This window comes from Manis pentadactyla, chromosome 3 (assembly GCF_030020395.1).
Source record: "Manis pentadactyla isolate mManPen7 chromosome 3, mManPen7.hap1, whole genome shotgun sequence".
NCBI lineage: Eukaryota > Metazoa > Chordata > Mammalia > Pholidota > Manidae > Manis > Manis pentadactyla.
In genome coordinates, this window is record NC_080021.1 from 89645220 (window position 1) to 89670015 (window position 24796).

General features: G+C 47.1%; 1 protein-coding gene across 4 annotated transcripts in view; it reads right to left on the reverse strand.

The window, feature by feature from the left end:
• Positions 1–18804, reverse strand: part of DIP2C (disco interacting protein 2 homolog C) — a 307297-nt gene extending 288493 nt beyond the window's left edge. For 2 of the 4 annotated variants that reach the window (XM_057498097.1, XM_057498100.1), the window contains exon 1: positions 18519–18803. In XM_057498097.1, coding sequence (XP_057354080.1) covers positions 18519–18603 — 85 coding nt within the window. In that variant the 5' untranslated portion in view covers positions 18604–18803. Of the gene's footprint in view, positions 1–18518 lie in introns of all 4 variants that reach the window. The other 2 variants (XM_057498098.1, XM_057498099.1) reach the window with 2 other exon arrangements.
• Between the last annotated feature and the right edge of the window lie 5992 nt (positions 18805–24796).

A 24796-nucleotide genomic window follows, 5' to 3' on the forward strand; every position in this document is an offset into this window, starting at 1 on the left:
ATGATCCTGGTCCTTCAGTTCACTGTACCTGTGCATCTCACCATACCACCATTCTCACCATTTCACTCCTGTGCGGGGAGTAAGGGCTGAAGGCATCTAAGGGTAGGGGACAGTGGTGACACACAGGATGACCCCACCGCAAAGGCCTCTCAGGCCCAGGATGTCAAGAGAGCCAAGGCTGAGAGAACCCACCTAAAGAACTGAGTTTCCTTCTTCCTCCCAGCTCTGGGGTGTAACTGATAAATAGGACTGTATACATTTAAAGTATACACCATGATGACCTGTTATATATATCTACACATGGTGGGATTATTGCCAAGATCAGGACAATGAACATATCCATCAGTTCAGACTTCAGTCTGAGTTTTTTGTGGTGAGAATACTTACAATCTACTCTCAGCAACTTTCTAGCACCTAATCCTGAATTAGGATTATAGTCACCAGGCTGTACATTAGATCCCTATCTTGTAAGCAGAAATTTGTACCCTTTGACTAACATCTCCCCATTTACCCCATCCTCTGGCAACCACCATTCTACTCTATTACCTGGAAATTGGCTTTTAAGACTCCCCATGTGACTCATAGGATATTTGGCTAATTTCACTTAGTATGATGCCCTCACATTGCCACAAATGGCAGGATTTCCTTCTTTGCCATGGCTGAATTATATTCTGCTGTATATATGTACCACATCTTCTTTGTCCATTCATCCATGAAAGGATGCTCAGGTTGCCTCCACCTCTTGGCTACTGTGAGTAATGCTGCAGTGAATGGAGGTGCAGCTATCTCTTCAAGACAGTGACTTCATTTCCTTTGGTAAATCCCCAGAAGTGAGATTGTTGGATCATATGGTGGTCATATTTCCTGAGGATCCCCCACCCTGTTTTCCAAAGCAACTGCACCAGTTTACATTCCCACCAACAGTGCACAAAGGTTCCCTTTCCTCCACAGCCTCATCCACAGTTGTGGTCTTTTTGATGGAAGCCTAACATGTATGAGGTGACACTTCACTACAGTTTTGATCTGCATTTCCCTTGTGATTAGTGATGCTGAGCCCCTTTTAATGTGTGTGTTGGCCATCTGCATGCCTTCTTTGGACAAATGTCTACTGACAACCTGTTTTAATTAGCTTCTTTGCTGTCATGATGTTGAGCTGTATGAGCACCATGGGGACAGGGTACCCAATAAGTCATCCTGGGAAAACTGGGTAACCACATGCACAAGAATGAAACTAGACCACTCTTACAACATTCCCCAAAATTAACTCAAAATAGATTAAAGATTTAATGTAAGACCTGAAACTTTAAAACCCCTGGAAGAAACACAGGGAGAAAAGCTCCTCAACATTGGTCTTGACAATCATTTCTCAGACAAGACACCAACGGTGAAGGCAACAAAAGCAAAAATAAAACACATGGGTTCACACCAAACTAAAGGGCCTCTGCACGGCGAAGAAAACCATCGGTAAACTGAACTGAAAAGGCAGCCTACCAAGTGGGAGAAAACATCACAGTCCTTATATCTGATAAGAGTTAATATCCAAAATAGAAAGGACTCAGCTGTATTTTCAAAATACTTCAACTCAGAGGCCTCTTAATAAGTAAACTTTCTCCTGCCTTTTTTGGCAAAGTGTGCTGCCTTGCAATAGACAAACCTTTATGAGACAATGTAAGGAATTTTGTTTTGCTCCAGAAAGGAGAAAAGAAGCAATGGTTTGGGGAGACCCACTGAAATTCTTTGAGTTCTTGAATGGAAGTTTCCCAGACGGCAGTTCTGGGTGGGGGTCCTGGGCAACCTGCACCACCCATGAGACCCAGATAAGACATCTGACCTCAGACCTCATTTTTCTACCCGTTTCATGCTTCGTGGATCACCCAATAAAACAATACATGTGAAACTATGTTGTAAGCTAGATGGCATTGGCACTGTTTTATCATTGGTACACTCTGGATTAACATGCTATTGAGAAACAAAACATACTGGTACTATGTTACACTTGTATGACTCCAACAAACTTTAATCTATGTCCCAATTTTTACACTGCTACTTTTTAAATGAAAAACACAAATTTATGTACTAAAATATCTGTCATGTTGAAAATATTTGTGATGTAATGTGTATTTGCTCCAGTTTAAAATGCTGGATACATTTAAAATACATAGGGAAATTTTCATAAATATTAGTGCAGAAGTGATTACAACTCCCAATTCAAGATGTTATAATTCAAAATAGAAAATTAAGACAGTTCTCAGACTCCTGAAGGAATATATAGTCATAAAACTCAAAAAGTGAATTAAAAATGTTTATAACTGAAATAGTTTAATTATTATCAACTAAAAAGAAAATGCCTGTTGAATTATAACTAGCAAATCCCCAAATCATCTATTGAGCACCTACACACTCTATTCTGGCTGGTAAAGAACACACAGGCCTTGGTGGAAGCTGACTTTCGGGGGGAAAAAAAGCACAGACAGAGCTTTGAAGATTTAAGTGTCCTGGATACAACAGAAAATAACCGTAACATTTCTATACCAGTGAGTCCTCTCAATTTTTCCTTTTTCCTTTAGATGACAGAGTATACGTGTATATTTTAACTGTTTTTTAGTTATATTTGTGACCTTTATTTCATTAACTTCATAATTAACACTTTGTTCAACCAAAAGAAAAGAAGGGATAAATAATTATGTACTCTAAAGCAAGATTTTTAATTCTACAAGTCCAATAATGATATCTAGTTGGGAAAATGACATTTTTAATAGTTCCAGAAGACTTCATTCATATAAGAAACACTAAGTAAACCTAGGTACAGTATACAAATCCACTTCTCAAAAGACCACGCACAGTTGTTCAGAAGATTGAATTTTCTTTAACAAAGGGCCTGCAGAATCTATGCTCTTACCTCTGTGTGACAGGGGGAGGTTGACTGACTGCCCCCTCTCATAGGACGTTGTGCCCTGGGAGCCACAGCACCGGGCTCTCCCATCCAGGAGCACACGCCAGGGCCCCCGTACCAGCTTTCCACAGAAACCTCAATCAGAGGAACCAGGCAAACGTATGAGCCTGAAGTGAAAATAAGAGCTGGGCTTATCTGCACATGCCACCCCATAAACCTTACCCTGGATTCATGCATCCCTGAACATGACCGGTTGATATGGTAAGTGGTCATGGATATCACTTACAGCCCTCCTCCCTCAGGCACACTCAGACAGAGCTGAGCCTTAAGGTGACCACAAGGTCACTGGGATGCTGGACAAGCAGCACACTACCTTCAGCGGACTCAACGTATGGCGGCAGGAGCAGGTGCCATCCCAGTGGCCTTTCTCCTCTGCATTAATAGGGGTATTTGAAAGATAAGATTCTCCTGCCTTTCAATTTTGGATCTCAAACCAGCCTTCCACAAGATCCCTTAGCACCCACCAGGAAAGTGGAAAACAGAACAGAGGACACAGCTGCCCACCCCAAATGCTGGCAGTACCCAAGCCCACCGAGCCGGTGTGTCAAGACCAAACCACGATTTCCTGCCTCCTATCCCTCCCTGCTCTGATGCAGTTATAGGCAGAAGCGTATGGTTAACTTCCAATGAGCAGAGAAGCCACTGCACTGGGGGCTGCCAGCTGCACCAGAACCACTTGGGGACCTGCACCCCAGCACCACCCCAAGGCTGGGCTCCAAAGTCCAGGGCTGTGGTCAGGAGGTCAGTCTCCCAGGTGACAACAATGAGTAGCCAGGTTTCTACACAGCAGGAAGAAGGAACAGCTTTCTGCATGTGGCTGCTGGGGGGCCCGATGAGTTCTGCACTGGGGGCCGATGCAGGTGAGGGGCCTTCTCAAGGTGCTGCTGGGTCAGTTCCCCAGGCCAACAAGGCAGAAGCCCCCCAGGACTGCCACGCATGCCCCTGTGGGCACACTGCCCTGAGAAGCAGCTCTGTGCTTTCCACATTGGCAGTAGGCAGAGGGCTGAGCCCCAGGACCTCAGGAAAGGATCCTGGGAAAATGGGAGGCAAAGAGCACAGACTGCCTTGGTCACGGGAGGAAGACGAGGAAATCCTTCAGTTTGAATAAAAACTGTAATTTGTTTGTAATGACCAACTAGTGTTTTGGTTTCTGTTGCCAACATTTCCACTACTATTTCACAAGATTTTGCCATAAATCATCACCTCCATTCCACTGGAATGCAGAGGCTCTTTGTTTAAAACTACATACGGAAATGCCAGGGGGAGGAAAATGGGCTCACCCTGAGCATCGTCTCCAAAAGGACTGGTGGCAGCTTACCGGTTGTCTTCCATGCACAGATGGGCTGCCTGCTTACAGAGGTAGGATCACAAAGTACTATATTTCTGCCATAAGCAAGTTACTCACAGAGAATGATGTCTGGTTAAGAGGTACGTTTGACAAAATGAGGTCTTTTGTGGAGTAAAGCAGGTAACTGAATCCATTTTTACTAGTCTCAGCTGATAAACACAAGCGTGTCAGAAAGAGGCCCCAGTGAGGTGAGCCAAGCCCCCAGGAGAGGAGATGGGCTCCCAGCCAAGCACCAGGAAAGGCGAGGGGGATGTGGGGGGGTGAGGGATGGTAGGACCAGGGGGAATGGCAGGATAGAGGGTGGCAAGGCAGGATGGTGGCAGTGGGGAGGTACGGCGGGGCAGGGGGTGGCAGAGCAGGCTAACACACAGCAGGGGAGCATGGGAAGTTTGCTGTGATGGGCGTCATCCCCTCAGAGAAAGGAATGGGGAGGGGTCTTGGCCACTTGCTGCCTGCCTCTAATTCATGGGCTTCCTATTCATTTCCAGTGTTTAGGCTAAATGCCTCACCTGCTAGGACTAGCATTACCCGTGCAAATCAGCACCACGGCTGTGTCCTCACTCACGAGTGATGCCATGGCCACCTTCCCCAAAGGCGGCCCCAGGTCAGGCAGGAGGGGGCCATCACACTCAACCTGCTTATAACACAGCAAGTGACCAGCCACGGCACCAGAAAATCTCCCTCCTGCCCTGGAAAAAGTGACCTCAAATGTGGGGCAGGCCCGTCCCAACTAAACGCAGACAGAAAAGGGATTCCTCCAATCCCTAAATCTCGTAGTCCTTCCTTCTGCAGTCCGGAGGATGGCCAGCCTAGCCCCACCACCCCCAGGCCACAGGGGAATGCAGCCCACGGCTAGGGAACCCTGCCTGCACTCATGGGCCAAAACCCACTCAGGCTGCTCACCGGTCATGGCGGTCGGCAGGAAGAACATCTAAACTCCTCTGGACCCGATGCATGGCTTGGCCCTGAGGGCAGGAGGGAGGCAGGTCCTCAGGGCTGAGAAGAGAAGGCCCTCCCGTGCTCCCCAGGGAGGGGCCGGTCAGCACCCAGCAGGTCCAAGCATGGGCCCCAACACTCCCAGCCCACTGCCTCCTGAAGACGGAGGGATGGGCACCCTGATGACATCAAAGTCTCAGAGTGGGGGCAGCCTGGAGGCGCACACACATGAAGATACACACACACACCCTGAAGGGCAGCTATTGTTCACAACTGGCACCCTGCCCCACCAAGAACTTGTAAGGAAGCCACACCGGTGACCCAAGGAAAGATAGGGAGGGCCTTCGTTCTCCAAGACCCCGCACCTACCACTTCTGTGAACTCACTCAGAGAGGGAAGGTCAAATGAGGTCCTCTCCAAGTATGAGCCTTCCACTCAGGGGTGACTTTCCACTCAGAAGTCAGTGTTGAGAAGTACGTGTCCATCTTCAAGGGCTCCCACTGGCCAGGACATCCACAGAGGGAAAAACAAAGGCCCCACCACTACAGGCTCCAGGAGGACCAGGGAGGGCCCAGTGTTCGGGCAGGCTCAGCCCAGCGCCTGGCCCACGAAGCCCACAAGACCAAAGGGGTGGGACGGATGCCTTGCATGAACACAGGGCCCCCAGAGGGCACCACCGCCCTGAGTGAGCGCCACCCCAGGCGGCCAGCTCCACCTCGGGTCCACAGCTCTCCTCCCTAAGCTGAGCACAGCTTGTTGCCCACATGGCACCAAAGTCCTCACTGACCTGTGGCAGGTCAGATCCGACTGTCTTTCCACCAACTCTGGTCTGCCCAGAGGCTTATGTCCTGTATCCTGGATTTTAAAAATGGCTGTCATCACTCTCAAAGTGTCTAATACAGACGCTCAAATTGCTAATGACATAAATGCATGGAAAGACAAGTAAAAGCTCTTATATGGCAAAAGCAACTCTACCTAACTTTGGAATCAGAGGTAACCATCCCAACTGGGTGCACAGTGTCTATGTGGACAGGAGGTCTTTCACTACATGCATGCCACACAGCGGGTGGGCATGTCGGACCACTGAAGTCCACTCATTGGTTCTGAATAAACAGTAAGTGACAAATAACAAGGCCAACCTAGTTAACCTCCACAGAGCATTTTTAATGCTGAAGTAATTTACCCCCTTAACATAAGCAAGTGTCTCCTATGGGAACTGCAGAAATTCTAAGTATAATACAGAAGACCATCTAAGCAGATCTTTCAATGTGTGATGAAAGGCAGTTGTTTTCTTCAAAAAGATCACCCAGCTCCAAACCTAACAAACTCTAACTCTCAGCTACTGTTCAGATTAAAGCATCTTTGACATCAGCAATGTGAGTTAGAATAATGCCATAATCAGTTTTACATTTCCTATCCACTTCAATGCAAGGTGCTCCCAGACAGAGGCCAGGAGCCTCAGGGTCACTCACAGAAACAAAACACATCTGCCCAGATGCTAGGGTGGGCATTCAGGTGGCAGCATGCAAGTTACTAGTCACAGAGCTCTGCCTACTTACTCTGCATACAGCCAGCATGGAAACAGGCTGCAGAGCACAAGTGCATGCCAGTTGGGTGGAGTGATCGCCACACAGAAAAGGGCAAGTCAAAGCCCACAGAAAAAGGATTGAAGCTCCCCAGACACTAGGTGAGACTCAGGCAACTGTAAGTCTGTTAAAAGGTGTCCTGACCAAAGAAGTCCTTTCCAAAGATCAAAGATTCAGAGGACCCCACACATACCCCATATTGAGGGCCAGTGGCTCAGAAAGACAAAACGGATGGCAGGAGAGGGCCTGCAAGTGCATGGAAAAAGGGACCTCAGAACTCAGAACAAAGTGACCAGTGGATGAAACACAAGGCGACAGTGACCCCACAGAAACCAAGAGATCATCCACGTTAGGAGTAACCACATCGACACTGCCATCTCCATATTATGAGGATAAATCAGGAGATAAAATTAATTCACAATGCAGTATAGAGATTCAACTTAATATAATTCACTAAAAAGTCAAATTGTACCTTTCTTTAAGACGGAGTTATCATACAGATAAGGGGCAGCTTTAGATTTAAAATAAACTAGAAATGATCTTGTTTCCCATCATTCTGATAACCATGGCCCTAGCTAGGCCAAGACCCAGCAGCTCGTGGAACAGCTGCAATCACAGATACACAAAAATGATCTGGAGACAAAATTAATACTCCATGTTTTCTGTTTAGGCTAGTCTTGTGATTTCCAGTATGTGGGGGGAACATGCAGGTTTTTATGAGAAAGTCCATGGTAAATAAATGGTTCACAAAACCATCTTTGTTTGGGGATTTAATATAACAAAAGTCTTCAGATTCCTGATACTAGAGCATCTTTACCAGTGAGAAGCTACATATTTTCTGACTGAGCAAACAAAGTTGTACTGTCGAAAAACAATATTCAAATGGCCCATATTATAGGAAAAGAAAAGCCATCATACACACATGCGCATACACGTGTAATCACCATCTCAGGACATGTGTGGATAACCAGAAACTGAGGAGGGTACAAACTAGTGAGAATAAAGGTGTCCTAGAATAAATGACAATATCCCAGGACAAGCACATGTCACACAAAAATTGTACCCACTTCAAACAGGTCATTTCTGCCAACATTTACCTGGATTAAGGTTTTTTGTTGTTTTTTTTTTACGACAAGGAAAGGAAGCTGTGAGATTTGCCCTAACAAGATTCTCTAATCACTAGATTATCACAATTATGAGTAATCACTAAATAGCTTCCTCTCAAGAATATAAAAATAGGATAACAAGAAAACCACAATCCCAAGAACTTTATTAAGCAGATTATAGTTATGGAAATTAAGGATCTCTTTTAAGAGACTACAGGTTCCTAAAATAACCTTTCACAGAACTTTGAACCAGCAATGGCTGGTAATTAAGTTAATTGTTACATCAGATGGAAAAAATGTTTTCACTTAAGGTATACAGAAGAAGGCATGCAAAAAAGAAAAATCACCTACCACAAAACTTGGTATCTTTTTAAAATTCTGTCCTACCTTGGATTCTCTGAACATACTTCATGAGGGTCAGCCCCACATCAGGAACCACACGTAGGGCAAAGCACACCAACTTGGACCTGACGCCACAGGGCCCTGGGCAAGCTCTCTGAACACGTTTCCTTTTTAGCGAGACAAATGTAATTTAACTCGGTTTATAGGTGCCAAAAGGTAATGTACAAAGTCCCCAAAGGCAGCATTCAGCCCAGTGACAATCAGGAAGTGGTGGCTAGAAATACATACAAGCCTCCTCTGCCACAGAGAGAGAACAAACCTTGTCCACACCAAAGAGGATGTCTATTTGCAACCGCTGACTTTAAAGTCCAAGTTATGCACTGTCTGCTCCCATCGACACGACTCTAGTTCTCTGGGACCAGAGCTGAAATGACTCCCATTCATTAGCTACGGCCCCACCGATGCAAGAAGCAGAGACCACACAGGGGCTTCCCTTGGATAAAAGCACACCACGCAGGACGCCTCCCAAGGGACTGTCACTGCTCACACCTGATCACCGCCATCCTGGAGGGGAGCTTTGAGAGAGGTCTCGCTCCCTTGCAGAAACACTGAGAAGGTTGTTTCTGGAACCTGGTTTAGGATATGTTTCCTAGAAACACAACCAAGACCCAACAGCACTGTCTCTGGACCAAAATGATTAAGATATTGATAAACCATACCTAGCCAGTCTCCGGATTCTAAATGATCCTGTACAGAAGAGTTACCCCAAAGGGTTGTGGTTCTTATGTTTACCTCTGTGAGAAACACAGGGAACTTTCAGACATACAGAAAATGGGAGAGCTGAGCAGCAGAACCCCATGTACTCACTGAGATGGCAGGTTACATTTACATGTGAGGTCCAGAGGCAACTGCACCCCGTTTCAACCACGTGGAATGAAAACGTGAGCACTTCCCTCACTGATGTGCTGCCCATGCTAGGGAGAGACTGCTGGGGAGCGGGCAGCCACATGCCCTCCTGGGAGCACCCACAAGCCACAGAGCTGGTGCTGCCCTCTAAGGAGGAGTGCATCCCCAAGCGAGGTGCAGAGCAGCACCAGCCTCACAAAAGCCCAGATGAGTCAGGAGGCCAAATTCTAATGCTCAGGAAGAGCATCTAAACATTTTAAACCCAGTCTCATCTGAACAAAGAGGAGAGCATCATTGTTTCATTAGAAAATATTTTTAAAAGACTAAGAAATCAACATGAAAGTAGGTGAGAGCTACTTGGCAGCAGGCAATCATAAAGTTTATTTTGTATCTTTGTTTCAACAAATGCAGTGCTCCAAACACTGCTTGCCACCCACATTGCCTTGGGGGAGCATGGCACAGCAAACAAACCACCCGGGAGCCCAGTGGAACCACGGGCCCTGGGAGCTTACGACCCCTGGCCTCCCATTCCCAGTGGTGGGACGTCCCTGCCCATATCCTTCCCCAAGGAGACAGAATGTGGCTACTGCTTCTTACAAACTCTCCACCAAGGGCCTCTTTCATCCAGGATCCTATTTGTGTCAAATGCTAAACTCAACAAGCCACCCAGGAAGCAAGCAAAATCAGGGCTACTTCCTGGCCTGGGTCCAGGGCCATAGCTTCCTACTAACAGGAAAGACATTCTAAAATAAAAACTCACATGACAATCCCCTGACTCGTATGAGATCTAAATGATCATGCAGCACCGGTGGAGGGGAGGTCTACTTCCTTCTCATGTTAATCTGCATACAAGCAATCAAGTGAGAAACTCTCCAGACTGGACTCTGGTACCCAAGGGCTATACCTCACCTGGACATGTCAGCGTGCAGTCCTGCAGAGGCCTGGCCACAACAAAACTACACTGACTTGAGCTAAAAGCAAAATGAAGTTCTTACAAATTTCCCTCCATGACAAGGCACTGAAACAGCAGCTCGTGGGCACGAGAGGCCCATCACTTGTGCGTTAGTGACAGGGTTTCAACCCTGGGGAGTTGACAGACTGCCTCCTTGGTTTTAAATAGTGCATTTTAGTGACTAAGTCTAGCCTAACAGTGCCCTTGCTTCAACAGCTCCTGAAATTAGTGTGTATCATTGAATCTCCCCAGCTTTCAAGCATCCATTACATTCAGCAAAATAAAAAACAGAAGATGTTTTTGAAGCCTGATGACACTCACTAAATCACCCATGAAGTCCACCTCCACCTGTTACCTCATGTGATTTTTAAGTAGTAATTATGCAGAAGTGGCCATGACTTCTGCCCTACCATTAAGTTCTCAAGGGGAGGGGGTCAAGCTTTACAGATGGTTTTATTTTAAAAGAAGCTTATGAGAGTCGATGAGGAGACCCCACTCATACTCACAAATCCATATGGTGCTCAACCCATGTGACTGCCAGGGTGACCATGAGCGACAAGGCCCCAAAACATCACAGCATCCAACAAGTGGGGACAGGCCCTTGGGAATGCAGAGCTCCTGCGACCCACCTGGGTGCTCTCAGACACCACTGGGCTGGCAGAGAGAGAGGGGAAGGCACAGCAGGTACACAGGAGCTCCTGCAGAAGACCTGGGAAAGCACTGACTGGAGGCCTGTGGTTCTGTCCACCCCCGGGACTGGGACCTGCACAGGGCGGCCCTCCCAGACACACCTGGATGGGAACCCACACAGGGTAGGCTTCCCCACCTATCCTTCTGGAAAACAGGCTTACGGGGCGCTGAACTGTCTTGGCACAGGGCAGGTGCTCGCAGGTTAACTGCGCCTTCCAGCAGGGAAAGGTAGAGGGCTTTCCCGCACCCCTGCCTGCCTGGAGACAGCAACTCCACCCACTTCTTTTGCCTAAGGTGGCTGACTGTCACTGCAACTGTAAGTCACCTGTATAAAACTAGGAGAGGGGATGCCCGCGGAGGAAGCCCAGGGGCTCTGTCCCTGCAGGAAGCCCCATGTTCACCACACAGACACTGTGACACAGCTTCACCAGTCCTCCTACAATTCTGGCAGCAGGGCCATCAACCCTGTGTGACAGCTGGGGAAACTGAGGCTGGGAGAAACTAGCTAGCTCACCCAAGATGATGCTCCGAATGGTGGCACCAGCAGAGTCCTGGACGTGCCCTCCAGATGTATGAAAATCAGGGAGAGCTTCTCAGTGACAGACTTATGTCCAGCCCAGAGGAATCTCAAGAACCTCACAGAAATCCCTACAAATAGAATTTAGGAAAAGCCCCAGAGATATGCAAGAAGCACAGAGAAGGTCACCCACAGTTAAAAATGGGCTTTTGTGCTCTAAGTTCCCACTGTACTAAACTCCAGCCCCTCACCTGATGTCTCCTAAGCAAACCTGTCCTTTCTAACACATTTGCCCAACTAAGGTTTCATCTGGCAGTGCACCTGCTCTTAAAAACATCTGACATCCTCATAGAAGGATTTATAAGCTATGCTTTTTTCAGCATATGGGTAATCGTAACACTGACACAACTGACCTGCTCTACTTGCAATGCAACAAATAACCTCTATTTGCATTAGTTAGTCTGAAAGAGGAACCAGACTCCCAGTAGGTTAATTAATAACAAAGTTTACATTGTTCTCTTTCAAGTAAAGTGGCCAGTTTTGTCCAGCAAGCATTTCTTGATACTTCCTTAGGCTGTCAGGTCAACCCATGCTACCTGCACCTCTACAGGGCAGCGAATTTCAGCCTGGCTGGAACAGGAATATAATGCAGATTCACAATGGATGCTCATGTTTTCCTGAGTGACAAAGCCAAGGTGTCTCTATGGTAAAGCAAGGGTGCAGCCATAATAAATGCACAAACACACAGGATTCACAACCTACCACATCAGGCGGCGGACTGTGAGTTCTCCCCTCCCACACAGCAAGACATTTGGCCCAAACACGGGTAGACCCACTCTTTTGATTTTGGAATAAAGTCTCTCTCTGCACAGGAGGAACTGTCCTGAGGAGAAGTCAGACCGTGAACACCTTCCTCCTGATCCAGGGGCTCTGGATGTGGATCTGAAGTCACCCATACTCGGAAGAGAGGTGTTTACACATAATTTTTCTGTCTTATAACTTATAAATGATATAATAGTTCTGTAATAAAAAAAACACAATTTGGCTAAACAGGTAGTTCAGTTAAAAAAAAAGAAACTGTGCATAATTGTGGGTAAAGATGTAAGAAATGCCTCCCTCTGGTACCGACAGAACTAGTCTGGATTGTGCCCATGATCTCCAGTCTTTTCATTAGGACACAGTTTTCCACCCTAGTAAGCAAAAAGATGTCTGAAAACCAGCAGCCCAGAAGATCTCCTCTATCTACCATCAATCATAGAATCTCTTCAGTCCTCACTATCTTGGATGGGTTTTTTTTTTTACCTGATTTTCCATACCTATTGTACACAGCACTTTAGTAAGGAACTATCTCAATTCATAGCTCACAGAGAGCCCATTTACTCCCCAAGATAATCAACAGCAACAAAACCAAGAGCAACTCCCATCCCAAAATGCTGTTTATTGTAATTTTATCTTTTATGACTCAGTATCTTGGCATATTCCCACTTTATTTGTCTCAACAGCTTATTAAAATTAATACCCCACTTGAGTCCTAAGAAAGAAGCTCAGAGGTGTGAGTACCCCTCTCTTCAGCATGTTCTTACCCACCAGCTGGGACTCCCGGTGACAGTCTTCTTGAGGTCACTATTTATCATCATCACAAACAAATGGGTACGATTACTTCTTTTGAGACATGACAAGTTTTTAACCTTCTTAGCAGAAAACGTCACATGAGGTAACAGGTAACAATCGTAGGTAACATTTGCAGAGCATATGAAAAAAACTAACAAGAGAAGAAAAACTGAAGCTGGTCCCCTTGAAACTAGAGGTGGACAGAAGCAGGAGGGGAATGTGAGAACACCCCCCACAAGTGGCCAGGAACCAATCATGTGGCACAAGGAGCCCCCACAGCACAATCCATGAAAGTGTCCCCTGCGCCCAGGACAAGTACCAATGTGCAAGACTAAGTCAATTAACTGCAGCCAAGCATTTGCTTTTCCTAAGGTGCCTGAGTAATTATGAGAACTAGGAATGACCTTAATAATATGACTAGGATTTGAACTACTGAGTCAGTCCACATACATGACATCAAAACTAAGATTATCCAATATATGCTCTTTGCAATTCAGAAGAATGCTACAACTCACACCATAAATCCCTGCTTTAAAAAAAAACAGCTCTAAAAAAAGAGACAACCCTTTTGAAAAGGGCTGGGAGGAGGAAGACAGAAAGTGACTCACACCATCCAGCAACTTGTAGCCTCCAACCCATAACAAGAACATAAAACCAGTGGGTCCAAAGCAAAAGAGAACAGAGCTACCATTACAGCGCTGACCTCATAAAGTTCGGATCTAAGCACGACCACAGCATTGCAAACATCTTATGAGCCTTGGAGACAGTCCCACAGGTCTGTGCCTTTGTGTGTGTGTGCTTACTTCCTAGCTTTATGGCTAAATTTGACATCTATATATATTCATCAAGAAAAGGACACTCAAATTTAACTATTTTCATGACTCTGAAGAACTCCTAAAATTCAAGTCCACACATTTCAAATCGCACGCATATCACTGCTGCCATTCTGTAAAACAAAAATTTTAATACAGGTATTTTTTAGATTTATCATGCCCAATAATCCATTTCATTCACCGCAATACTTACAGCTATTTGTGACAATTTTGAGATCGCTGTGACAAAGTAAGCAAGTTTGTTAACAACCCTGACGTTATTCTCTCCCTGAATCTGCTGTCCCCCTTCCAACTCTCCCAGTCACAACAAATCATCAATGAGACTCTGGCAGAGAAACTTTTTCACACATTTGTTTTCCAGAGCTGTCCACTTCCTTCCAGGGAGAGGAACCCAAGGGAGACAGTGGGTCTTCTCCATGGGCTGGATGGTGGCCTTGGGGGAAGAGGTCTGTGCCCCTGGAATCTCCAGGACAGCCCGGGGCTAGAGGGGCAAGACCTAGAGCCAAGTGTGCATTACCCTGTGCCCAAGAGCACTGAACACTCCACCAAAACGTACAAATCTTCCAACTGGCCAGCTCTAAGATTTACTCTCTGGTGACAGGAATGGACAAGCAACCTGTGAACCATTCATCTGCCATTTAAAAAAAATTTGGCTCCCTGACCCAGTAATTCCACTTCTAGGAATTTTTCCAAAGAAAACAAAATCCCTGACTCGAAAGATATATGCACCCCTTTGCTTATTGCCACATTATTTACAATAGCCAGGACATGGAAGCAACTGAAGTGTCTGTCAATAGATAGATGGATAATGAAGAGGTAGTACATATACACAATGGAATATTACTCAGCCATAAAAAAGAAAGAAACCTTGCCATTTGGATGGACATGGATGGACCTAGAGGAGATTATGCTAAGTGAATAAGCCAGGTGGAGAAAGATAAATACCATATGATTTCACTTCTATATAGAATCTAAGAACAGAACAAAACAAACAAAACAGCAGTAGACTCACAGACACTGAGAAGTGACTGGTGGGTATGATGGGGGAGGGATTAGGGTGGGTGGATGAAGCGGATGAAGGAAATAAAGAGACACAAAATCTCAGTCATAATATAAATTAGTCATGGGGATGAAAGTGTAGCCTAGAAAACATAGCCAATAGTCTGTAACATCCTTTTATATTGACAGGTATAACTATACTAGTTGGGGTGAGCATTAGGGTATAACTACACTAGTTGGGGTGAGCATTTAATAATGTAGAAGATAACTGTGTCAAACCATTATTTTGTATACCTGAAACCAATATAATATTTCATATCAACTATACTTCAATTAACAATATATATGAACAACAGAAAGACCCCCAATAAGTAGATAGACAGTTTGGCTCCTTGACCAACACAAAGAACAGACATTCAAGTTATTACTTACCTCAAGCAGTTACCAAGTTAAGCTGAACCTATTAGGGAATGTAACTAACAACTGACATAATCTGGTATGTTAATTAGCAAGGAAGAGCATGAACTAAACAACTCCATAGGCAGAAGTTAGGACATCAGTAGCACACTAACTATTAAAAAGCTACAAAGCATAAAGCATGGCATATATTTTTTAAAACACTTTTCTACACACCAAACAATTTTCACAGGCTATATCACAAGGAAATGTCCCTAAGTTCTATCAAAATAAGAATTCGACCACTCCTGAAGTGGGGCAGAGCTCCTTCTGCAGTTCCAAGCTCAGGAGACAAGCCATCAGCTAACAGAGAAACATATTGCTAAATTTCAATCAACTAAATGTTTTGTTTGTTTATTTAATAAGTTGTAAGTCTGTTTATTGAGGAGTTTCCTCTCTACTTGGTGTTTCCATTTAAAGTTCCTTAAGATAAATGGTGGCTACTCACATATTAATGAAAGTACTTGGGGCCCTCGTCAAGCCAAAGAGAGAAATGCATAATTCCAAAAGTCAAGAACATAGGAAAGAGAAGGGAAGACATGATTTAGTGGAGAGTGTTGGGAGGAGCCGCAGCTCTCCACCTGGCACCCACAGCCAGCCAGCTCGAGGCTTCCTGCCCAGCTCACATTCCGTCCCACATACTGAACAGACCCGGCAATCCCTGGCCCCACACCAACCACTTTATCCGGACATAGATTGCAGGCTGTTCGTGCAGTGGAGGGGCTGCCTGCCATCTCCCCACAGCAAACTCCTGCACTTTGCTGACTACACTGATCTAGAGGAGCCCGGCTTTCTCCAGCAAGGAAGCACAGGGCAGGAACAAAGAAGACTTAGAAAGGAGGGGACCAGCAGAGCAGGAAGTAAAATCTTAGCTCTGCAGCCAAGGAATCAATCTGCAACCCTTTACCAATGACCCAATAAAATAAAGCAAGAATAGTATCTATAACAACACCCAGCAGAGGGTGCAAACCCAAACTGGACCAATGTACAGAAATCTAGATAATCTACAACCATTAACAGCTGGCAGGCCACACAGAAACTTTGAAAGGATAGTCTACTCTGTTTTTTCAACCTACATTATGTGCTTAAAATGGAATTGTTTTCCATCCTCTATAGAAACTGAACACTGGAAATTCCACATATGTTTCCACAAAATGAAGACTATTTTAAAGAATTCTCTCCACATGAACACTGGCTGAAAATAAAATGTGAAAGCAATGCACTTAAATAATTCAGCACTGAAAGTAGTTTTAACATTTCACTTTTTAAGTGGGTACGTGGTGGGGAGAGGTTCACACTGTAAAGAGACAGATTTCTGTTTCTTCCAATCTTTGGTTTCTATTAAGAAATACTGGAAAACAAGTTGATTCATCTAATTTAAGCCAGTAAATCTGTGTGGTTACAAGACATGAAATTCCAAATGACCTTAAAGAATGCTCTACCACCCAGCATGGACAAGCAAGTCTGACATGACACAGCTGACGGGTGGGAGCAGCATGGGGGGCCAGGAGCAGGGGATTGGGGCCAGACCAGTCAACACCACAACCCCTTAATCTTTTATTTTTCAAGTCCAGATCTAACAAGGCTCATATGCAAAGAAAAATAATGTGTATCCGCATGCAAATATACACACCCCTCTCTACCCAGACACTCAGTAAGAAGCTCATTGAGCCATTTTTAAAAATCTGTGCATGCACAAGGTGTTCACGGAGAATCAGGCTGAGCACACCTTGGTCTAAAGTGGACTGACCATCCTGTAGGCAGCAGGAATATATGACTTACCCTCTAGGAGTGACTGCTGGTGGCAGGCTTAGAGGCCCCATGACAAGTTCATAAGCAACCTCTCCAGGGCAGCCGGGCCCAGACACACACCCTGAGCAGGATCCCAGACTCAGGGAAGCAGATGTGAGCCGATTTCCAGGTTGACAGGGGGAGGTGGAGCATCCAGCTGAGTGCGGATGGCTTCCCGCTTTGCTAACACAGATGGGGTTTTGACACTTAACATTAGGATAATGCCGACATAGCAGAAGGCTCGTTGGGAGATAATGCATGTGAGATGGGGTGCCGTAAATAATACAACAGTGGGCAGACGTAAACTAGGGCCAAGAGGGCCTGGAAAAGTGCAAAAGAACCATCTGGGCACTGACAAAATTGAAGAGGTCGGTGAGTGTTTTCTGATGGAGATGCCATCCCTCCAAGCAATACGTCCACATCACACACACTATCCACCAGTTTAGATCTAAATATTGTTCCTGGATGGATCCTGCACTGCACCTCCTGCCTTGAGCCCTCTGAGGTGCCGGCAATGCCCTGGACATCTCCAACCAGTCCGAACAGCAGCCAGGAAAACGTCTCCAACACCTACAGGACCACTTAATGTCACAGACATGGCAATACCCTACAGACCCCAAATTTGAAATAGAAAAATAGGAAAATGTCCAGCCCACGGACATCTAAAAAGGCTACTAACTGCCGACCACAGTCCTTGCTTAGTGCCTTCTTCGCCTGTAAAGTGTTAAGAAGGAAAACATAAAGTCCACACCAGCCCCTCCCTGCTGATGAAACTGGCACGCATGGATTTACTTTCTGGCTGCCGGCCCTCACAAAACCGTTACACACACACACACACACACACACACACACACACACACACAAGTTCACCACCTAAACTGCTCCAAATGCAAACTGGAGGCCCGCCGGCCTATCCCCACCCCACCACATCATGTGCGCAGCCTTCACTAAATATGTATTAAGCATCTAACATTTTGGAACTTCAGTGGGTTTTTTTTTTTAAGACGTAGGAAAACCGATCTACAACTTATGACAGTTGAGCACATGATCCCCCATTAAAGACAAATCAGAACCGTACACAAGGCTCCATGAAATCACTGGCAAATCTGTCACCGATCCCAAAGGCAGCCACAGTGCAAGCAGGAAACCCGGCCTGAGGGAGGAGGTGGAGATACCGCCCAACCTCCGCACCGACACGCGAACAATAGTGGTGCCACCTTCCCGGCGGGGACGCTCTGGGCCCCGGCAGCCCGGGCACCAACCACCCAGCCCTCAGGTCCAACGACAAGTTTCGCATTCGAATCAGGCCACGGGCGCACAGGCCGCGCCGACGCGGAAACGTCCCCGGCCGGCGGCGGGGCGCACGGACGCGCGCCAAGGACACCGGGCCCCCGCGCCAGGCCGCCCCCGCGCCCGGCCTCCGCAGCGCTGACCCTGCGCCCGGCCCGCAGGGTGGACCCGACCCGCCAGCCCCGCGCCGGCGCGGCCTTACCTTCCGACAGCTCCAGCTCCAGCTCGGCCAGCCGGGCCCGCACCTCCAGCGGCAGCGCCATGCCCTCTAGGCTGCGGTCCGCCATGCTCCGCGCCCCCGCCCCTCCTTTGTTCGCAGGCCTCGGCTCGGCCGTCCTCGCGCCCAGCGGACCCGCACCAGCGGCGGAGGCCGGGCGGCGGCGCAGCGAGCGCTCCTCCCCCGGCACCTCCTCAGCGCGGCCCCGCACAGCGGCCTCGCGCCCGCGCCCCCGACCCGGCCCGGCCCGGCGCTGCGCGTGACGGCAAGGGGCGCGCACGGGGACGCGGCGAGGAACGGGGACGCGCACTTGAGCCTTGGCGGAGGGGGGAGCCAGGGGCGCGCGCGGGGACGAGGCGGGGGCGCGCTCAGGGCGGGGCGGTGAGACGGGGATGTGCACCGGGGGATGGAGACGGTGGGGACGGCGCGGCGCGCGCTCGGGAGCAGGGAGGGGCTCGGGGCTCGGGCACTGGCCCAGCGGGGCCTCCCCGCCCACCCTTCCCCACCCCTGGGCCCTAAGCCCGGCTCAGCGCGCGCGTTCATATTCAACATTCTGGGTCTTCCAGAGCTAAATAATTTTTTTATGAATACTTGGGAACTGGGGGAGACAACTGGGCTGTGGAGAAGAATAGGTGGGAAATTACTGATTCTGTATCTAGAACTGGCTAGCCTGTGCCCTTAGGCCACTCAGTGCTTGTCCTGGGCCCGTTTTCCCCAGCGGTGAAAAGCAGGAGATGCGGTTGCCTAAGCCCCTGAGTGCACGTCATCCCTGCAAGCCTGTGGCCCCACAGTGAGGTCCCAGTGTCCTCGCCAGATGGCTGGCGTCCTCAGCAGACCTCCTGTCCTCATGCCCTCTGTGGGGCTGATCATCAAATCCGTGCCTCTAGTCCTGATCCTTTGAGGGAAGCTGTCTCACACCTCCCACGGTTGGAGTGAATCACCTCCCCTGTAAGTCCCCAGACCCCCAGCTCTACAACCCCATTGAAAGAAGTGGGCTCCTTTTCCTGATTCCCCTTGTCCACCTCCTCCTAAACTGTGGGGCTGGGAGGGACGTGCCTGCTCCCTGCAACCCCTACCCTTCAGGCCCTGGCACCCAGCCTGATGGTCAGCCCCTGCCCCCTCCTGCGTGCCCACAGCCCTGCACTGGGCCCTCTGGCCAGAGCTGGTGCCCAGAACCACAGTGGCCTACATGCCCATTTCACAAATAGGCAGGGTACCCCTGCATTGTCTGCTTGCTAGTGGGGGATTGAACACCCTCCTGGAAGAATCTGTGCCCACCTCAGCCCGTCTCCATGGTGGGCTTCATCCTGGGGACCTCTGTCCTGCTGTGCCCACACCCTCCCACACCAAGCCCTGAATCAACTCCAGGAAAACCTCTAACCCTCTCCACTCCTACTGCCCTTTCCACGTTTGACCTTTGTTCATCTTCCTCATTACTTGAGTGTAAGCTCCTCCAGGACAAAGTCCAGCCTTCCCTGTCTTTGTACTTCCCAGGGATTTGACAGCAGACAGCTCAGAGAGGTGTCAGCATTTCTCACAGTATCTTTTCAGTGTGAATTGTGTGAGAGAAGTGAACAGCCCACCACAACGAGCTTGGAGGTGAGCCCAGACTGGAACCCAGTGGGTGCTGGTAGCCACAGCCATGGCCGCCCACCCTTGCTCCCCTTCTTGATAAACTGACCAAGTGTCACAGGGAGCCCTAGAGGCTGGCGCCCTCGTGATGAGGGGCCTTAGAGAAACAAAGTGCCACAAAACGAGGATTCAAATCTCAGTCTCCAGAGCAGGGCCCAGGTTCGTTTTGTTAGAGCGAAGTGAGACTGCATTATAATCGTGAGTGAAGTCAAGACCGTCCAGGGCCTTATCTGGCAATTGGTCTATCTGTAACTCTCCCACCCACTGGGTTCAATGACATATAAACAACATACTGTTTCTCAAAGTGCTGTCGAGCACTGGAACAAGGCAAAGACTGTTTCCTCATGTTGAACTGCTCCAGGCATGGCCAGCCTGGCGGAATGAGGGGCTTCATGAAAGCCTTGTTAGACTCATGTGTTTATGTGTATAAGCCTGGTTCAAACGTACATTGAGGTGAACGTCACAATACCCAAATGGAGGTTTTTTAGAACGAATTAAATAGACTCCAAGGGCTGTTTGCTTCAAAAGCTCTGCTAAAATCCCCAAAGATTCCATCATCAGTTACATCTTTGAACTTCAGAAAGCAACTGCAAAATCTCATGACTGCTACCCCAGATGGCGTCACATATCACCAGCACTTAACACACCAGTGCAGTTTCATTTAGCAAATACTCCACCTTTACATAAAGCCCAGAGGATCTGAGGCACAGTACAAAACATGGAGGAGCCAGAGGGAGGGAAGGCTCCCCATCCAGGATCCCAGCCAGCCAGGAGTAGCCAGTCAGGGGCTAGTGGATTGAAGAGATGCTGAAACACAGCTGGTACTGTCTGTGCTCCACTACAGGAATTCTGAGGACAATGTGTTGAGGTCCATAGAGGGGCAGCTACGTAAAGCTAATTAATTAATTAACCATCCTGTTGCCTGGAATTTGGAAGCCTGTCCTATCTACTTCCTGTCTGCTGTGGGTATTTATCACTGAAGCACCTCACCTCTGTTTTTTTCTGTTTCACTGTATTCCAAGCCAATTCTGAGTGAAAACTTAATTACTCCCATGTAACTGGGCTCTACATTTCAGAAAATCTGGTTGGGATAGGCGTGAATAGCAGAGGAATATATTAAATCAGGGTGTGCCCGGGAGATCAGTGTGGCAGGGGCTTATTAATTAATGAAGGGACTAACGTGAGCCCCTTGGGTGAGGCCCCCTTGCAAAAGCAAATCTCAGACTTGTCCCTTCATTTCCTAAGCCTTACTGCTGATAAGAGTTGATTATTTCACTCCTTATCAGGTTCATGTAGAATTCATTCATGCTGTGCCCTCTCCTGTGTATCCCAATTTTGTGAATTTTCTACCTTTCCTAAAGTCATTGGATGAGTTGGTTGTAAAGAACTGTGGGTTCTCTGAGTCCTGACACTGAGAATTCTGGTTGAGGCTAGGGGTGCTCACAACCCCACCAAGACAACCTGCCCAAGCTGAGATTTCCCACAGAACTGTGCCTGCAAACCTATGTTTCCATTTTGTTTAATTTGGGTCTTACCATTTTATCAGAAATTTAGCTTGGGTATTGGATCTAGAGCAAGGACAGTATGAATGAGCGGACACAGAAAGTGTAGGTTTAATGAATTAGAACCTAGAAAGCAGCCTGAACCCTCGAATGAAACCACTATATGCAGGTAAGAAGTCATGAACATTTTTGTGACTTTTTATAGCTTTATAGAATTAAGTAAATAACATGAATGTGCTAAGTTCAGTGAACCATATGTGTGTATGCATTTCTGCTGTGGTTACTATAAAGAACAACCTGCCTATTTACCTAACTAGGAACAATGTACCAGCCAGGAGAAGCAGTAAAAAATAAACTCAAGAGCCCACAGCAAAACTAAGCTGGTTTCCGCACCATTCCTGGAAGCACTAGAAATCCAGCTGTGAGTCAAAGATGTCCTGATGGAAACACTGTGTTATTTTGGACAATAGCCTAAGTGTCTTCTCCTATATGTTATTACAAAGCAATATGCAATTATCAATAATGGAATTATTTCTGATCATTTTAGTGAATTCTTAGTCATTTGTGCTGATGGTGAATGGATAGCACAACACAGCAAATGGTCCAAAAATTTGTCCTATTTGGTCTTAGATTGCATCATATTTTTATAGCATGTTTCCTTTGCCAATTAGGATCGACTGCCTGGCTTAATTATGCTAATGTTAAAATTAATTGTCGTTCCCAGAACTCATATTAATTAATTGCTGAGGCAAGTGACACATTTTTTTTTCAAAATTTTACAGTGTCCTAGGATGTAAAACTTCACTGAGAGTTTAAAACATAAGCTTTTGAAGAAGAGAATGGAGTGGTTAGGACTGAAATTTTGCCATCAAAAATCCACAGAATGGAACAGCATCATCCAAGACTGTTCTTAAACCGGCCTCAACCATTAAACTGGAAACACACACATGCACACTGAGATCAGCGCATTCCTGAGTGGCTTCCACTATGCCAAGTAAAACTCTACCAAAGGTCCGTGAGTGGAGAGTCTAAGAGGGCAAATCATGCAACATGCAGAATCTCGCCATTGTGAAGTTAATTTATGCAGTGTTTCCCTGACAGTCTGTACTAGCTCACACACTCAGCAAAAGTAAATAAAAATAAGGTCCAGAAGTTTACTCTGTCCACAGCCACCATGCACTGGTCTGAGTCCTGAGGACTCCAGGGCTCCCTTTCTAGATGACTTAACAGTGACAGCCTCACCTCAGCTTTGGCTCAACACCTCCATCAGGGCCAGTACTACCTTGAGAATCTGACCTGAGAGTCATAGAATCCAGACAAGTGCTTTTCCCAGCTCCTCCAGTGATGGGGATAGCAGAGCGGAGGCTGTGTCATTTTCCCAGAGATGTGACCCTCTCTGGGGTCACAACCTCCAGAGCACCCTCTTTCTCTAAGTAGGCAGCCTCACCACAGGCCTCCTGAACTCTCCTCAATGCTTCAGACCCTGGGAAGAAAACGATACGATTACAAGTCCCAGTAGAACAAAGCAAAGTTAATGAGCACCACATGGGCACCATTTCTGAGGAAGGTAAAGAATGAGGAAGCCAATTTAGGAAATCCACTAAATCTCTGTGTTATTGCTTTGATCTCCAACCAGCATTCTAACTGTGGAAGCTGCGCTTAGCCTGCCCCCTTTCCTTAGATGCAGCCCTGTCTCTGCCCTCTGACCACATGTCTTCCACAAAACTTTAGTAAATCCTCCTGAGCACATACAAAAAGGACCCAGTGGCAGAAGAAAAGTAGAAAGGGGCCGAAGCCAGAGGGGATGGGAGTTGGAGGTGGAGGGGCAGCCTGGGGAGGCAGGAGCGGCTCAGGGACCACGACGCCTGCCGAGAACACATGCTGGAGGAGAAACCAGTGTTCGCACAGAGCCCCACCTGAGAATTGCCAAGATGCAAGAGATCAGAGCAAAGCTCTGAAATAGGGGAAGCAAAATACTGCTCTGAAATGCTGTGAAAATTTGATATTGTATTAGATTCCTAGGGCTGCTTGTGACTAAATGCCACCAACAGGGTGGCTTTAAATGAGAGAACTTCTGTTCACACCCCAGGCTGCAGGCCTGAATACAGGTGTTGGCAGGGGCCAGGGCCAAGGTAACCCTGCCACAAACAGCCCCCGGTGCTCCTGGCAACACTGCAGCTCTTGGCTTGTCCTGCACCCCTCAGTCTCTGCCTCCACGGTCCCATCGCCGGCCCCCTGTGTCTGCCTCCACATTTCCCCATTGTACAAAGGCCCCCATCCTACTGGATATGGGCCCACCCTAGTGACCTCATCTGAACTTGGTTAACACTGCCAAGACCCTATTTCCAAAGAAAGTCACATCCTGAGGTCCTGGGGGTTTGGACTTCAGAATATTTCCTTTGTGGGGACACAGTCCAACTGCAACAAATGTTAATATGGGAAAAACTAATCTAGATAAAAACTTTATAACCTGAACACTAAGAAATTACAGAGGGCTAATGACTTAAGAGCAAATTATAAAACAAACCAAAACTGGGGAGTGGAATTGAGGCAGTAAAAAGTGACACATTACATAAAACTAAAATTTTTTGAACAACAAAAAATACTAAAGACAAAAAGCTATGAAAGACAATAATGAAAGAGATTATAATGCCTCCAACATACAATGGTTCCACTTACAATTTTTTTATTTTTCAACTTTATGCTGATGCAAAAGCGATACGGGTTCCATAGAAGTCTCACTTGAGCCTTGAACCTGGGTCTTTTCCCGGCTGGCGGTGGGCAGTGACTCCTCTCTCGTGAAGCCAGGCAGGGCAGCACAGTGATCCCTAAGCTGACCCCATGGGCTGACCACCATCCCGCACCCAGAAGGTCGTACTTTTCTCTTCTGGTAAAATGTTCAGTGCATTACGGAGATGGTCAATACTCTTTATAGAACAGGCTTTGTGCAGGCTTCTGAGCATGTTTTAAGTGAGCTAGGCTAAGCTGTGATTTGCACTACATTAAGGTGGATAAATGTATTTTCTACTCACGGTATTTCAAATACAATGGATTTACTGGGATGTGATGCCATCGCAAGTTGAAGACCTGTAGCTTTATTTCTAGCGCATGAGAAATGCATGGTGCTCA